Genomic DNA, 18,203 nt, shown 5'->3' on the forward strand with positions numbered 1-18,203 from the left:
GGAAGAACTTTCTCTTCTCTCCCACCTTGAATCTGCTGGTTTCTGTAAAATGGGGGAAAGGTCTTTACTTCTGTTCCTGTCTTAGCTGCTTGGTTGCTGCAAGGAAGGAGAAGTTATCTTGCTATTCTAAAATCTCCCCTCCTCCCCCCCAAAGTTGTCTCCCCTCCTGTGGATAACTTCAGTCTCTTTCTCTTCATGTGTTCAAATATAAATGGCATCTCCTAGGTGTGAAGTAAGTTTTTGTAGGTCAGTTCTTAAATACTCATCCATATGAATCTGGTGTAAATCTTGGGTCAGGAAAACTATATCTCTGGAATAGTGGTGGTACCCTTGTAGAGAAGCTTATATAGTACCTTTCTGCACATTCTGGCTTAAGTTCTACAAACACTTTTTTTTTTTTTTTTTTTTTTTTTTAGAAAAGCACAAATTGATTTAAAGAGAGAAGGTTAGGAATCTGAAGTGAAGACTCAAAATAGTCTTAAAACTTACTTGATGTATTTGGAAAAGCAGCAAGGGTTACACTGAAAAGTCTCTCTATCCCTAACCCTTTATCAGCTGACTCTCTTTAGCAGAAGCTTCCAAAGTACTCCTGTACACATTAGTTGTGGACCTTTCTTTGTGTCTATTTCAAGACTCTTGAAGACTGAGTTCTGATCGAGGTTTACTCGAACTATTTCCTGAGGATTCATTGAAACATTTAACTCGCTTTAAAGCCTCTCCTTTAATATCTTCCAGAGGTGCTTGGTAATGAGAAACTGAAGCTCTCTAGTATCCCTATCGCCTTGGAATCCACTGGAGTGCCACCATCCCAGGAATGGAATAAAGTGTTTTGTATTGCAGTGCTTTCCTGAAGTGGGCAAGAACAATTAATTTTAAAATATATTTAAAAGCAAAATGTCATAGCAAAATATTGGTTATAAATGTATAAGACACTTTATTTTCTTATTGTTCTCAGTCAAGAGTGGGGCATATCTGTGGATGACAGATGGGGGTCACCAGGCCACATGGACCTAAATCCACCCTCCATCAGAAATCTTGTTCCAAGAGTCCATGTTGACCAACGTGTCTATACTTGGTTACAAATCAGTCAGACTGGCTATTGCCACGTGTGGTTTGAGTGGAAGGCATTGAGGCCCAAAGTAAATGCCAAACATTAGTTTAGATTTCTCAACACTCCTCAAAAGTGGCTACTGTGAGGACAGAGAATATGCAGCCAAAGGAATAGTTTTAAATTCTGCTATGTGGTTGTAGAAATGAGCACAAAAGTGGTTTGTAGATGGTCCTACACAGCTTTCTCTAACTTACTTGTATATTTTTAAAATAAGAGTATGTAGTCACTTTTTCAATGTTTTTGAAGTTCAGAGGAGAAGGAAAACAAGTTTGTTTTTTTAATCTAAATCTGGAAAACTGCTGTTTAACCACTTGCCCTTTTTAAGTGTGAAAAAAAGCAATGAATCATGAAACATTTCCATGAGCTATTAGGATTTGTGAGGTTGTATATATCCTAAATTTTGTCAACATAAGGGCTTGTCTACAGAGTGTGATAATACTGCAGTTTAGGGTTCTTTAGAAATCACACTCTCTAATAGAACACATTTATACTCCTGAGGGCATTCTGCGCACAATATTTTAAAAGTCTGCAAATTTTGTCAAAATGTGAAGGCACCATCATGGCATCGGGCAGCATAGGCCACTGACTACACAGAGGTGGGAGATCATTGTGCAGCTCCTTTTTCCCCCTCCCCTCGGACCGGGACTCAGCAGTGAAGCTGCACCCAACCCTGACACAGCACAAGGACCGGGCTTACCCCAGAAACACCCAAGGGCCCTGCTCCATCATGTGGGCAGGCAAGCTCAGCAATGCAGGAGCCAAATGTGGAGGGGCTTCATTGTGGGTTGAAAGCGTTGTGTGTGGGTGGCTCAGTGGGGGATCCAGGTGCGGGGAGGGATCTAGATGCACAGGAACTTGTTGCGGGGGTTCTGGGTGCAATGGTAATGGGACTCTGTAGGGGGGGTCCATGTGAAGGTGTTAGGGGCTAAGCAGAGTGGGCTCTGGGTGTGGCGGGGGATAGAGCTCTGTGGGGAGGGGGGGATCAGCAGGGGATCCAGATGCTGGGAAAGTGGGGCTCAGCTGGGTGGGGACACAGGTACAGCTGGTTGGGGCTCAGTGGGGTGGGGATCTGGGTGCAGGTGTCTCGTGGAGATGGTCCAATACAGGGGGACTGGGGCTCATCAGGGGAGTGTTGAGTCTTTGTGGGGGGGGGTTGGCAGGAAAGTGAGTAGGAGAGGGTCTGGATGCATGAGGGTTGGGCTGATGGGGGAGCAGCTCCCTGTACAGGGGTCCCTCCACCTGTAGCTGAGGAGCGATGGGTGCAGGATGTGGGGTGGGGGCCTGGGGAGTTTGCAAAGCTTCTGCAGCTGGGGCAGAAATCCAGGGGTGGGTCTTACCCAGCCCTGAATGCTGTGCAGGGGAAGAGGAAGTTCTGTCCTCTCCGGCCCAGCCAGGACTAGCAGGTGAGCCTGGCGCAGGGTCTCCTCCAGTCCTGCCTCCTGCCCCACAGTCATTTACCTCGGCCACACAGAACATACTGCTGGGAAAGGTTGCATGACTGCTTTTGTGACTTTCCTGTTGGTCATTTTTCTGTGGGGAAGCAAAAATCTGCTGGGGACATAAATTTTGCACATGTGCAGTGGTACAGATTTCCCCCAGTAGTAACATTACCCGACATGTACGCGCACCCTAAGTATCCCTAGTATATAATTGCCTGTTAAATAAAGTAAATTTTTAAGGTTGAGCTAGCTTACAGCCATTTTTGTGTGTTTACACACACACACACACACACACACACACACACACACACACACACACGTTCCACCTAGAGATCTATTGAAAGATTTAAATTTTTCAATGTTACAAAATTGGGAATGCTGTTATGGAAATCTTAGAAGTTTTTTATACTTGTGTAATGTGTTTTTCACCAGCACTAGCAGTACAAAATGTTCTTCACTGGATGGCCTTAACATAAAACACTCTGAACAGAATGGGGTAGTGGATTGGAGAAGAAAAAACTGCACTGTTCAACAGCATCCAGAGCACTGTACAAACTTACTTGATCAGGTGAGTGGCTTTCATTTAGTTCATAATGGTAGGTGAGGATATTACCCAGAGCTCACCATTAAATTTTTTTCAAGGCTAATTACACACACTACAGTATTCATTCTTGAAACTGTTTAAGTTCAGCTTGTTAGTGACTATATTACTTACAACAACCCTCATCTAACTTTTTGTATAATTCTTACTACTTCCTTACCAACAGCCATGTATTAAATTTACTGTTCCATAATGTCCTAATGAGAGAGCTCTGAACAGAAAGGTCAATATTCAGTTCCACTCAATTTCCTACAGGGAACACCACCTTATTTTAATGGGTTCTCACTGGATACAGTTCAAAGCTTGAAGATTATTTTATACCTAACTGCAAACAGCAGCATAGAGTAACCTGTTTGGTACTGTTTAAATGTCTCAACTGAGGGCACTTAGCACTTTGTTCGTATCCATTGTATCACACCTGCATTGTATGGGCAGCTAAAATGCTATTATCTTTTGCTGAAAGACAATTGAAGTGACATTTATTTGTGGCTAGCCAGTGTCCATCCCCTTGATATTACAGTGCAATTCCCCAGTAACTGTGTCAAACAAGAGTAGCTGTTACAGAAGTGGAAGAACTAAATTGGTTGGTAGATACACATACTGTACTTAAACTTTTCTTGAGTCATCTGCCTCATTTCTGAAGAAAAAAATTCTATATAGTAACTAATACTTACTATGGTATATCTCAATAAATGGAATTATATTTATTTTTCATCAGACACAGAGTTCAATGAAGGAATTGTTAGGTGTTGCCAGTTGAAACTCTTCTAGTTTCGCTCAACGGGAAAAGACTTATGTCTTGCTTCCAACACTCAAGTCAGCAATTTGGTTCATTCTTCCAAATATTTGCTGATGCTGCTAATCAACATTTTTTCACTGGCTAGTAGCATTCAGCCAAGGCAGACCACATGAACGTAATTCCTGGCAATTATAAATTAAGAAAACATCATAAAATGCTTTGGGATTTCTAGAAACACACTTGTTACCATAACACTGTAGCACCTAGGAGCTTTAACCATCAACTGTAAATGGGGAAAGACTCTTGAGATTTCTACCTCTGAAGATCTCTTATTAAGCTTTGTGGTCTTCATACTTTTTGTCCAATACAAGATGTAAATGTACATTTTGCGTGGTTCTTATGGAGTTTTTATTTTCTAACTACCATCGTGGTATTTGCTCTCTAGCATGCAGGAGAGAAACGGGGCTTATCTTCAATAAGCAAGAAGAAAGGAAAACCACAACTGGAAAAGTAGGTTTTAATTTCACATAACTAGTAACTAAGGACTTAAATATAATGCATGCAACCAGAAAATCCATGGTTAATATAAGTGTTTTTGGTTTCCATTAACCTTGAGATTTGAGGATTTGTACCTTATTTCCAGCAATTTCTTAAAATTTAATTCCTTCTTTTGACTGACTGTTTTGAGCTTCATTCTGTGCCTTCAAGATAAAAGTTTTAAAATGGATTCTGTCAAATGTAGGCATGCAAGCTTACTTGTTTTTTTAAATGATTGCCTTTTTGTAAGTATAAATACAAGGATGAATTGGATGCTGTTCCTTTTTCATCCATTTGTTTCAGCCTGGAATTGCTGGATGATGATGATGATGATAGGCATGTTGAGAGTCACATAAACATACAAATCTGTAACTCCTTGTCATAGTTTGAAAAAAAGAATATAATGAAAATAATTGATCTGTAGAAAGAGAGCTTCTCTTCATATGGAAGAATTAGCTTAACATATATGAACACTTTTTTGAGATCTGTCACAAAATTGCAACTTAGCCAAATGTGCAAGGGATGGAGGAAGGACAAAGCGTAATTCGGTGTCTACACTATTACCTTAAATCAGTCGATGTTAGGTCGACTTACACCCACCGCATTAATTACTGTGGTGGCTGATGTGCATACTAACCTCCTGTCAGTGATGTGTGTCCTTACCAGGAGCACTTTCATCAACTAAAGAGGGGCAGTGTGGGGGACTGAGAGCCAGGGCTCTCAACTCCACGCAGCTTCCCATCAGGAGCCCAGCTGCCTCCTGGGGCTTCTCAACTGTGAGCCAGAGGCAGCTGCCAGGGGCTTCTTGCCTCCGGTGGAGAGATCCACACCCAGAGCGCGGTTGGCTGTTGTGCTCCTGGCAGGGAGCCAGGACCTCAGTGGGCAGCAGGGTTTTCAGTGGGGTGCCTGGGCAGCAGCCCAAGCCAAGAGCCTGAGTGGCAGCCCAGCTTCAAGTGGAGACCCAGCAGCAGCCACTGGAGCTGTGAAATTGACAAGAATTACAGCCAACAGCGGATGTAAGGAATGCAGTATCTACACTGCGTTGTCTTAACTGCATTGACATAAGCCTTGGCCTCTCGTCAAGGTGGCTTTATTATGTCGGCATAGCAAGGGAGTTACGTCAGTGGAAGGAGCGTTTCAGTGTGTACACCACCTCCACTGTTTTGTTGACGAAAGCTGACTTCAACTATATCCTGAATGGATATATGATTTCCTTTTTCTTGGTGTGTGAAAGTTAGAGGCTGTAAAATTGTCCAGGACACTTCATTAAAATGTTCCTCAATGTGACATTGCTTAGTGTACAGTAATTTGGTGAAGATGAATGTCTTTAAATTAGCCACCATTTCAACTGTTACTATAAGCTAGTATCCCATCAGTGTGAAAAACTTAAACCAGTTATACTTATAAATTGAAATCATATGCCATTTTGCTGTCTTACCACATTGTCTTACAAGCATCTGAGTGTTATGTGCCTCTGCTATATTTCTGTTATGTACCTGAAGAAACTTCAATGCTAACTCCAACTTCCCATCCGTTTTCTCATTTATCTTTACTCAATATATTGAATAACATGGGTTGCAATTTGACCTGTGATATATCCCAAAATTGGCTTCTGTAGGGTACTGTTTTCACTGATAAGCACATTTGAGGTCACAAGTAAATATTCCAGTGCAAATAAAAGTAATATTATTTACTTTTTGTAGTACACTTGGTTATCTTTGCCAAAACTACCTTCGAAAAATATTTTTTCATTCTGCCTACATAGGGATAAAATAAAGAAAACTGACAGCAGATTGAGCAATAGGATTAATGGAGTTAGAGTTGCAGCAACACAGCACATCCGTGCAGGGGCAGTAAAAGGTAAGACATTCCCTTCAGGAGAAAGATTCTTATTAACTATAATAAAATAGTACGTTATACTAAGGAAATCTGTTAAAGCTGCTATATCTTTTAATCTAGTCCTGGTTTTTTTGCACAACTACTACATGCATGTTTGAGTGCCCAGTGTCAAGATCCTCTGCTAGTATCACAATAGTTAGGAATTTATTTAATTTAATATTGAAGGGCAATTCCAATATGTATCTCTTTTACTGTTATCTAAAACTCAGTAACTGTTTCCCTCTCCTCTTGTGCCCTTCTGAATCGAACACTTTCCGCCCATCTCCTTATTTGTTTTGGACAAAAACCTAGCTTAAGCCTGTTTACTTTTGTCTCCCATGTCAGCACAACTATTGATACCATATATGTTAGCTTGTTCTCTTTTGCTGGCTTCCCCACCTCCTTCTGTTAGCATCAAAGGAAAAGTATTGTAGGGTAGGCATAAGTGGCTGCTTAAAACACAAGCAGTAGAGTGAAATGAGAAAATTTCCAAATCAGCACAAAACAGCAATTTATTATGGTTTATTTGTATGTAGGTTGAGAGGAAGGAGTCCTAAGTGCTGCTGTCCCAACAACCTTTGTCTGGCTGGCATAATGATCAGTAACACTGAGGGTAGTGCAGTTTGAGGAAGTAGAGTAAAAGTGGAGAAAGCAATGAAACTTTACTAGTGTTAACCTGCTCATCGTGTAGCAGCAGAGAAAAGCAGTAGAAAATATCCATCAAATCATACGTTTGCTTTAAGGAAGATTGGTTTATGTCTAAATAGTTCAGATGTCTTGTTTCCTAGTGTATTGTCAATATTTGAATATTTTAACAAAACTGAGTAACTGCAGAAATACCAACTTTTCACTTCAAATGAGAAACTTAAGTGTGAAGTCTTGTATGAAATGCTTCTACTCTAAACTTCAATATAATTAAACCAGTAGAGGAGCTGAAACTAAATGTTGAGCACTTCAAGAATTAAAGTACATAGTAAATGGAACATTATCAGAGGGAAGAGGGCATTTTATCCCATATAAATAGTAGCTCAAACAGCAGATTACTTGAAGTACAGCTGAGGGAATTCTGCAGCAATAAAAAATTTTGCACAATATTTTAAAATTCTGCAAATTATATTTGCCAATAAATAAAGGCTCCAGCATGGCAGTGGGGAGCACAGGCCACTGGCTGCATGGAACTGGGAGATGACCTTGCATGTGCGCATACCTCCCTCCCCCTGGGATAGGCACCTGACTGTGAGGCTGCACCAAACCCTGTCGCACACAAGGGCCAGACCTTCCCCACCCCAGAAAGACCCTAACGCCCTGCTCCTCTGCGCCAGATGCACCAGGTGTGGGCAGGCAGGCAGAGCCCAGCAGGATCCAAAGGTAGTGGGGCTTAGTGTGGAAAGGATCCAGGTGTGAGGTGAGAGATTTCTGTTTGGGGCAGTCTGGGTGTGGGCAGCTGAATGGGGGAATCTGGATACACGGGCTCGTTCTGGGGTTCCGGATGCAGGGGCAATGGGACTCTGCAGAGGTGTCTAGGTATGTGGGAATGGGGCTCAGTAGGGGGGACCCAGTTCAGGAGGAGTGGGGCTTGGGGGTGGAGCTCCAGGTGTTGCTGGTTAGAATTTGGGGGGACTCATCGAGGTGGTCCAGACGCAGGGTAGGTGGGGCTCGTCAGAGTAAGGGTTCGATGGACCTGCTTAATGGGAAAGCCCCAGATGCTGATGGAACACTGCATGCAGAGCTCCTCCCTCTTCAGATTTCCCCTATTCCCTTTTCTTCCCTTCCCTTCCCATCCCATCCCCCTACCCCATCCCTCTCTCATGCCCTTATTCTATCCCACTTTCTTCCCCCTCTGCCTCTTCTCTCCCCACCCCCCCGACTACACCCATGGGCATCCCCAGGCCTGTTAAAGTAACAAGCCCCGATGTGGCTTCCCTTCACTTCCCCATCACTTTCTGCAGGGAAGCAAAGATATCTGTAAGGGGACGTGTTTTCAGTGCTCATGCAATGGTACAGAATTCACCCAGGAGCAAGTAAAATCGAGGAGGGGAAAAATGGGGAAGGGAGAGGTATACCCAGCAGTAGGAAGAAGTTCATATATGGGTCACATTCAGCTGTTAGACTCTGCTTTTTCCAACCTCAGAAATGACTTTGAAAGTGTGTACAATGGTACTATATGGTCATATGACAGCTGCAATAGTCCAGCTCTTCTTTGAGTGCTGGTCCCTGTGTGTATCCCACACATAGGTATACATGCATGTCATCACCCAGCTCTGGGATTTGTAACAGGCAGTTTTGTTGGCCCACATATGCGCAGATGCCTTCCTTGTGCTCCAGACTTAAGGTGTAAGAGGCAGTGCAGGCCAATGCCTCTCCAGTTCCTTCTTACCAGTGCGTGGCCAGAGTCGCAGTCCAGTGTCCCCAGATTTCTCCAACCTTTTTTATAGTCTGTAAATAGTTTTTTATATTAGTTTGTTCTTCAAATGATGGTTCCTGTGTGAATTCCACACATGGGATATGCATGTGCCCCCCCTGCCCCTGGATGTAGTGTCTTACCTGCATGTGTGTCACAGCTCTCCTCATGTGCCGAACCAAGGGCATAAAAGGTGGTGTAGGCTGACACCTTTCCAGTCTATAATTATGCATGCACAGGGTTCAAAAACTGTTTCCTGTCCTCAATCATTTCAGTGAGCAACGAACATCAATGCTGCCCCTATTGCCTGGGTGAGGCACATATTTCTGTTAAGTGCATCATCTGCTGCTCTTTCACCCCAGAACTCATGAAAATTAGGAACTGAGACTCGGAAAATTTCATGGAGAAGACAATGAATCCCCAACCAGAGCTGTGCCAGGGATGACCTCCCCTCGTTCACCCACCAAGTACATCAGTCTCATAGAGCAGGCAGAGCCCCTCCAAGCACAAACTTGGGAGCCAGAGGCTAAGACTGTGAAGCCTAAGGAGAAGGTGTCAAAGAATAGCTGGGAGCACTCTCATAAACATTAGGACAAGCCATCTTAATTTAAGACTGCCCCGAAGAGAGAGTGTCTTTTCGTGACCCCACCAAAGTTGGGAGACCTGTTACACACACATACCTCCTGGTGGTCCCATCCACTTCTACAGCCAATGGACTACCAGTATGAGACAGCCCCAGAGAAAGCCAACTGCCATAATGCCCAGGGAAGCACCAGTACTGACAGCTATGCCAGTGGATTGTCATTGTACTCCAGGGTGATCTAAGACCTACATTTCCCCAGCGGACATCTTTGCTCAATCCAGTCCCTCCTATCAGGACAATCTCTATTCTTGTTACAACAGAGGAAAAGACTGTCCTATAATGAAGAGTTGTTCTCCTATCCCACCTGCCAGCGTTAAGATGCAACTGTCAGTTCTGCTGGAAATGAGTGATATGGCTTTCTCTTTGAATGAGTCTTAGGCCCCACAGAAGTCTGTGCAACATGAGGCAGTGACATGACAAAGGAGCCCCAGATAAGATTCCACAGGAGAAAGGTGGGATGAAGTCCTCCTCTGTCAGTTGATCCATCATACTGGCAATAATAGGGATCATGAGAGCCTTACTCTAAACAGCCAGGATTGGTGCAAGAATCCTATTTTGCCATTGCCTGGACATCCATAAATGGCACTGTTGGAATATACAGAATGGGAAGGTGAGCCGGATCCAGCAGTTTAGTGAGCAATCTCATAATCTTCAATCAATGAGTTGGTTACTCTATCTTCTCCATTTCCACCAGACAACTTTAAGAAATATCAAGAGCTCATGCCTAGGGTGGCAGTGGAGCTACAGATGCAGCTTGATGAAGTCCCGGTCAAGTTGCCCTCCCCATCAACAAGGCCATTATGGACCCAGCAAAGGCGGTTTGGTACTCTCCTGCTTCTTGTGGTCTCATCCCTAGGAGGGTAGAGAAGCATCAGTTGGATGGAACAAACTAGTGAGGGTTTTTGTTCTCACGCACCGCTTAACTCATTGGTGGTGTAGGTGGCTACAGTGATGTAAGCAACAGCAACCAAAGGCTTCTCCCTCTGATAAGAGAGATGAGCAGCACAATCTTCTCTTCCACCTCTCTCCAGTTCTGGCTCTCTCATTACTAGACTCTCTCTTGGCCAAATATGATTTTACTAATTACACTGAGTGTATGGAATTTAATGACCAGCTCCCTGAGGAGACTAGGTCCTGTTTCCAGGCCTTAGTGAATGAGGGCAGTTTGGTGGCCAAAACTTCCCTCCAACCACAGAGGAGGCAGCAGATACTGCATCTAGGGAGATGGCTACAGCCATTGTTGTGAGAAGAGCCGTAGTTGCAATGCTTAAGTTTCTCTAGAGAGATGCAGAATATCATCCAAGATCTGTCCTCACAGAATAGGCTGATAATATCAAAGACTATTGAGTCTCTCCACTCCCTCAAAGGCTAAAGCCCAGTGCTTCCCTCACTGGGCATTTAGACCTCTGCCTCTGAGAGAATAGGTGTTCACACCATTTTCAGACCCCTCTACTGCCATGACCTCCACCCATTCCCACCCACTTAAGGGCTACTTTTGACATCTCAGTTATAGAAATGGTAGGCATCAGTCTCCTCATTTTTCTTTTGGGCTAGTCTCATGTTTTACCTACACTTGGGACTCTATCAAGACAGACAGTTGGTTGCTAAAAATTATCCACCATGGTTACGCCATCAAATTTCGCTTCCCTCTGCACCCCACTCCCCTTCAGGAACCTCTCTCACAAGGAGATTCTTTACTAGGATGAAGATTCTTTTCTTCAGCAAGGGGCAATAGAACAAGTAAGTACCACCTCAGTATCAAGGGAGAGGATTACTATTCTCCATGGTACTTAGTCTCCAAAAGAGATTTAGGGTTAGGATCTGGGACCCCCTGACAACTGAACATCATCTTATTCAGATTCAGGTTGGTTACCCCTCCCTACAAGGTGTGAATGTGATTCGTAGTTCTCGATATGAAGGACACTTTTTTTTTTTAAATGCAGATATTAATCTGTCCTACAGAATTGCTTCAGTTACTGGTTAGTCAGGAAACATTACTAGTTCGGAACCATTCCCTTTGGATTAGCAGTAGTGCTCAGGGTATTCACAAAGGCTTTCCTCTATGGTGGCAGCCCATCTGAGAAATCAGTTTTCCCTCTATTTTGATGATTAGCTCCAAGTAGTAGGTCACTCCAACCACACAGTCAGATGAGTGACTTTGTTCCTGCTTCATCTTGTGGCGAAGTGCAGTGTTTACATGAACAAAGAAAAGTCTGTTTTGGCAGCACACAGATGATAAAGTGCATCAGTGACACTGGACTCGAGTTTCAGCAAGAGCTTTCCTCCCGCTCTCAACCCTGCCCCCAAAAATGTTAGTCAATGGGCAATGTATGCTGTCTCAGCTAAGCCACGTGGCCTTGTGTACTTGTAACACCATTTGTCAGACTTCATTTATGCTGCCTGTAGGCCCGGCTCTTGACCTTCTACATGCCAGATGGGGACCACATAAACACCAGAGTGACTGTTCTCACCAGGGTCATCACATCTTTAACCTGGTAGTTGAACCCAGAACGAGTGTGAGTAGGCCTTTCTCCTGCTCATGCAGTCATTCTGTATTCAAGCAATGTTGGACAACATCACCATGGTCTCTTATATAAAAACAAGCAGGGTAGTGCAAGATCCCTTTCGCTCTGCCTGGTAGCAGTCAGGCTTTGGAATTGGTACACCAGAAACCATATCACTATCCAGGTGTTCAGAATTCATTAGCAGACAACCCAAGCAGGCACTTCTCTGCAGACCATGAGTTCTGTCCTGCGCAAGACATTCAGTTAGTGGGAACACCTCAATGGGCCCTCCATACCCCCAAACGAATAAGTAACTTCCCCAATACTGCTCCAGAGCATCTATGGGCAAAGACTCCCAGGGTGAGTTTCTCCTATTCTCATGGACAGACCAACTTGAATGTCTTTCCACCCATTCCCCACTATCATGGGTCTTAAGAAACATCGGTCGGAACAAGGCAGGAGTTGTTCTCGTAGCACCCAACTGGCCCTGACCGTTTTTGTTCCTGGACCTTCTGAGGATGGCGGCCCTTCATCCTATCAGGATTAATTTCTCTCTGAATCTAATTCAGGAAGATGACAAAATCAGATGTCCCATTGGTCCACGCTGCCTTTTAGGCCCTCAGTCTGGAGCATGAGGAAGGCGTGTGTGTGTGTGTACACACCAGTGGACACTACTTGTTGAGAATCTCTAGACTCAAGTGCATGGTGTGCATCCATACTTGTGTGGAATGCAGATGGGGACTGTACGTCTTGAGGAACCTCCCTATTTGTTCACTTCAGAGGTTTTTTTACATTCGTAAAAATATTGCTAATGGGCCTTCTGAAGTGAATTTTTTTTCCTTCCAGAGGTGAGTTTAAACTACCATTTTTTAAAGAACTTTTGTTACATTATGTTGTCATCTTTTGGGAGGTATAATTTGTAGAAATAATTCGTGCTGGTAAACTATAATGTGCTAATTTGTTATCTGAAGACTCTACTGTTGTATTCTCAGTTTGTGTTTATCTTGTTTAAAGATGAGTAACCAAACTTCTGGAAAAACGTTTGGAGACCACTGATGGTGACTTGGATTGTTGAACAGCCTCAATTGCTGATGGAGTTAAGGCATTGCAGGAATGTTTTTTTTACATTTTTTAGTAGGGCTGTCAAGCGATTAATCATGTGATTAAACAATAATAGAACCCCATTTATTTATTTTTTGGATGTTTTTTATCTTCAGATACATTCTAATTGAAATCAAAGTGTACAGTGCTCATTTATTTTTTAATTACAAATATTTGTATTGTAAAAAAAAAATTAATTCACCTAATAGAAGTACTGTAGTGCAATCTCTTTATCATGAAAGTTGAACTTATAGACGTAGAATTATGTACAAAACAAAACTGCATTTAAAAACAAAAGTGTGAAAATTTAGAGCCTCCAATCCACTCAATCATACTTCTTTGTTCAGCCAATTGCTCAAACAAACATGCAGGAGATAATACTGCCCGCTTATTTACAGTGTCACCTGAAAGCGAGAACAGGCATTTACATGGCACTGTTGTAGCCAGTGACGCAAGATATTAACGTGCCAGATGTGCTAAAGATTTGTATGCCCCTTCATGCTTCAGCCACCATTCCAGAGGACATGCATCCATGCGATTTCTGCTTAATAATGATCCAAAGCAGTGTGGATTGATGCATGTTCATTTTCATTATATGAGTCAGGTGCCATCAGCAGAAGGTTGATTTTTTTTTTTGTTGTTGTTGTTTTCTGTTTTTTTTTTGTTTTTGTGGTTTTGGGTTCTGTAGTTTCCGCATCTAAGTGTTGGTCTTAAGACTTCTGAAAGCATGCTCCGCACCTTATCCTTCTCAGATTTTTGGAGGCACTTTTGATTCTTCTTCGAGTGCTTGCTCATATCCATTCCAGTTAGGTGTGCGCGCACCGCGTGCACGTTTGTCGGAGAAACGTTTACCCTAGCAACACTCGGTGGGCCAACAGGTCGCCCCCTGGAGTGGCGCCACTATGGCGCCTGATATATACCCCTGCCGACCCAACCGCTCCTCGGTTCCTTCTTACCGCCCGTGTCGGTCGTTGGAACAGTGGAGCGCAGCTTAGCTGACCTCCGCTTCCCTAGCTACTCGTAGTTCTTGTGTATTTAGAAATATAGTTATAATCCCCTTTAGTATATATATATTTACTCATAGGTTCTGCGTTTTTTTTGCTTAGCTAGTTAGTCTAACCATAGTTAGCGGGTTCGGGTGGAGTAGGCCCTCCCCGCAAACTTGGTTTGCCAGAGGCCCTGCCCAGCCGTCACCGGTTTCTTAGTCGCCGTGCTTGGCCGGCCTCGGCCGTTGCTTGACAGAGATCCACACGACTCTGGTTTCGTGTGCCTCGGGTCGTATTTCACAGCTAGTGTTCCCATTGGCAATGCTATTTAGCAAGAGAAAGCAAATTGCGCGAACTTTCTTTTCCCTCTCACCTTCTGCACCGACGCGCTTGCATAACTCGGCGAAGACGCAGCCTCTTCTGCACACGGACCCCGCGGCACCGGCCGTTACCGGCACCAACGTCGGCGCGGCACCGCTCCCTCTCTCCTGGGGTGAGAAAGCCACGACTCTCTGCCAGTGCACACAAGCTCCCCGTCAACGCGCCGTGGTTGAGCTCCCCTGCTCCTGCGGCTTCTGTGCAATCTGCACCGCAGCCGAGAGCCGTTATATGTCAGATCGCCGGCATCGAACACCTGCCGTGGCACCGCCAACCGTTCGGCAACAGTGCGACCCAGTCCCACAAAGGGCAATCGAATCCAGTGCTGACTGCCTCCGGCGCATTGCATGGTGCGAGCTTGCCTGCTACTATGTCACGTGCAAAGTGCAACCGCGGACAGAGAGCCTGTCTAAGCCCAGTATCTCCCGGCACCGGCCCTGCGAGCACTCGGCGACGTCCGCAACCACGTCGATTCCGGTCCACCAAGGGCCGTCGAATCCGGTGCTTGATCAGCTCCCCGGTACACCACTGGTGGTCGAGCTTGCTGTTCCCTCCACGCCGGAGACATTGTCAACGACGAGGGAATCTCGTGCTCACGGTGACAGAGTGGATGCTGACAGAACCCCCTCAGCACACACCGTCGTGCGGCTTCTACAGTCTCTTGCAAGCCTCCTTGTTACACATTCCATCTGTTCAGCGCAGCAAGGCGGCACCGTTTCCTGATCACGGATACCCGCAGTACGCTCCAAGTTCGTCGGCACTCAGCTGTTCCGACGCCACTCGGCAGTGCCCACGTGCTTGCTCTAACTCGCACCAGGTGCGCACGCGCCGCAAGCAGGTCGGATGTCCGTCATCACGAACGACCGGATAATCCGGCACCGTTCCGGCTCCCAGCACACCGCGACATACAGGCACTGTGACCCTGGTAGCCGCTCCACCTCAGATTTCTCGGTCCGATCCTCTCCGCACGCTCTGGTCCCAGGTCCGGATCTCGTTCAGTACCAGTGCGCCTTGCGGTACCGGTCCCAGGTGCCAGTTTGGCAAGGTCTGGTAGAGTCCGATTCTTGCCATTGCTTTTCCGCACCTCCATGGGCCATGCAGACACGCATCAGTGTCTTCACCACGAACGGACAAGCTCTTCTGCTCAGGACCGCCATTCTAGTGTCGCCCACCAAACAATTTGAAGAGCCCATCAGGCTCTCCTATGCGAAAGGTTAGCACTCAATGCGGACCATCCAGCTGCAGGAGGTCCCGAGTAGGGGACCGGTAATGAACATTCTATCGCTGGTTGCCCCACCAGTGGCCTACCAGGTTATTCGGACCATCAGCCTGGCGAATGCCGAATACTCTATGGAGGGTACGACCTACCGGTCTGTCGTCCGTCCTCAAATCCCTGTGCACTAGTACATGTCAGTTGGTCAAGAAAAAGGGTAACGGCATGGCCACAGGCGCCAGCCCCGGAAGATCGAAGGTGGCTAGGCGAATGGACCCTACTTCAGTAGACCGCAAGTGGATTCCTGCAAAGCTCTTATAGCCCTCGTGGCAATAATCAAGAAGCCCTGCAGCCCTATAATTCATAACACCTGGATAACCGGGGATAAGATTAAGGTGAGCTTCTCCATCAAGACTCCGGCCAAGAGTTGTCACTGCCCTTTGGAGGAAGGGAAAAGGCGGCTAGAGCTGTTCTTCAGGCTATTCGGACTATGAAGGAGCTACTCATGCTTCGGTTCCAAACATTAATGTATTTTGTAAAGGCTCTTTGCGTGAAATAAGCACCAGGCTACAAAAGCCCTGGAGGGCACACAGTTCCTAAATGAGCTCTCTCTCCGGCATGAATCACGCGCGACGATCTAACGCAGGCATTTCCGTCCCCAGCACAACAACACGATCTGTGCATGCCACAGTGGGCTTTGCCGTCGCGCGCGACTACGGTGGTCCGCAGACAAAACCTCAGGACGTCGCAGAGCGCCAAGATCGAGGCTCTCAGCACTGCACGCATTGGGACCAAAGACGAACTTCAAAGGTGCACCGAGGCCGGCGTACCAGTTATCAAGCGGTTTACACTCTACTTCGACTTTGTGCGTTGGTCCCAGTTGATACTTCAGTTCGCGGTCCCCGCGCATGGTGGAGTTTTGGTGCCACCTTCAATTCTTGGTCCAACCTGTCCTCTTCAGGGACTCCTCTCGGCGCAATTCTCTTACACAGACGCGCAGACGCCGGATTGGCCGAAGGGGGCACTGATTCGCGAATCCTTACTTGCACGGAAGGTCCTGACCTATCACTCCCTAACGAGACTTCAAACCAGTTTATGTTGTGAGGTTGAAGTCCGCAATGGCATCCTGGGACCTTATCTTGTCCTTAGCTCCTGGGGCTGGGGATGCCGCCTCAATGATGAAGGACGGTACTTGTCACATTGCCATCTTTCCCTCCGCACAGGAGATAACCTCCGCTTCTATCGCCAACCTTGGTACTGTTCCATGTTTCGGTCCTGCTTGTGTTGGCCTTGCTTTACAGCCGCCAAGTGCAATTTAACAAGTTGGCTGTAGTCGCCACCCACCTCCGCCGACTCGAAAATCCGTTTCGCGTTCTTGGGCACTTGGCTTATCTTGAGGAACTCAAGACACAAGTCACTCAGTGGTTGTGGGCATTGTTCAAGGCCTATTTCACATGTTAGGCACGATGGTCACGACGGAAACATCCACTTGGTTCACTTGTCCTCGCCTCTCGGGTCCACGCGCTTTTGCGTGTTTGTTACCCACCTGCTAAGCTTCTGCTCTGTCATCTCCAAGTTTGGCTGCAAATCGGCCTGACTGCCGGATAGGGCCGAGTGGTCACCATAGTCAACCATTCCCCTGAGCTTCACTAGGTGCCCTAAGAAGGTGGCTAATCCCTTCCCTGGTGATGGTGCAGGGATGTCCACTCTAATCCGCCCCCGTCCTTCACTGTCCCTCGACGATGAAGGGTCATCATCTCAGCTCAGGTGCTACCTCAGTGACCTTTGAGCTTAATGCCTTTGGTCTTCTCAGGGCTGGCGTTCCACAAATCAATGATTTTCAAAGATGAGAAGCGTTGCCTGGCGTGCCAGGGGTATCCAGCAGCAGCTGCGAGGCCGTAGCGTCTCGGTCGTTTACAGCCAGCAACAAACGGCCATGTACTACATAGACATCAACCTGGGAAGGACATGGTCCTCCTCCTTTTGTCAGGAGTCCATCCATCTCTGGGACTTTTGCATAGGCCACTCAAAATAAATCTGGGTAACATCCTTTCTCCTGCATTCGACTCAGCAGGGTTTTCCTGTCTCATGAGTGTGTCGCCCTGCCTGACTGTGATGCATTTTGTGCGCCAGAAGTGGGGGTTTTCCACACATATGGACCTGTTCGCTTACCGGAGAAACGGGAAATGTCCGAGGTTCTGCTCCTTCTTAAGGTCTCTCCGGGACCGAATCTCGGACGCTGTCCTATTGCGTGGGAGGCCAAACACCTTTATGCCTTCCGCCGTTCCCCCGGCTCATTGGGTCCTGCGCCAAATCTTCGCAGGAGCCCAGGGGAGCGCGCATCTCATGATCACTCCGCGTGTCCCAGGCAGCACTAATACGCCACGTTGGCTCGGCTGTCAATAACTGCCCAATTACCTCTCCACTCCACCCAGACTTCGTACTCAGGACACGGCAGACTCGCCGCCCGGACCTGCAGTCTCCTTCACCTCTAGCGGTGTGGCTCCTACGTGACTATCAGGGTGGCAGGAGTGTACCTGGCCAGGTGGCGAAGCGTCTCTCCTACAGGTGCGAACACGCTATCTTTACCTGCTGGGGTCTCGATCCCCTCTCGTTTTGGACACTATCCCTCCGGCCTGCAACAGTCAGGGCCTAGCGGTGTTCGCCGAAGG

The 18,203-nt window shown here is 46.3% G+C and overlaps 1 protein-coding gene across 4 annotated transcripts in view; it reads left to right on the top strand.

Moving 5' to 3' along the window:
- ZCCHC2 (zinc finger CCHC-type containing 2) overlaps positions 1-18,203 on the top strand; it is a 347,582-nt gene that overhangs the window by 63,692 nt on the left and 265,687 nt on the right. For all 4 annotated transcript variants that reach the window (XR_012655308.1, XM_075062813.1, XM_075062812.1 and 1 more), the window contains 3 exons: positions 2,983-3,118; positions 4,336-4,400; positions 6,193-6,287. Coding sequence is in view for 3 of the 4 variants with exons in the window: in XM_075062813.1 (XP_074918914.1) it covers positions 2,983-3,118; positions 4,336-4,400; positions 6,193-6,287 (296 nt within the window). In the remaining variant the exon portion in view is untranslated. The remainder of the gene's footprint in view (positions 1-2,982; positions 3,119-4,335; positions 4,401-6,192; positions 6,288-18,203) is intronic.

Source organism: Chelonoidis abingdonii, chromosome 2 (genome assembly GCF_003597395.2).
Source record: "Chelonoidis abingdonii isolate Lonesome George chromosome 2, CheloAbing_2.0, whole genome shotgun sequence".
NCBI lineage: Eukaryota > Metazoa > Chordata > Testudines > Testudinidae > Chelonoidis > Chelonoidis abingdonii.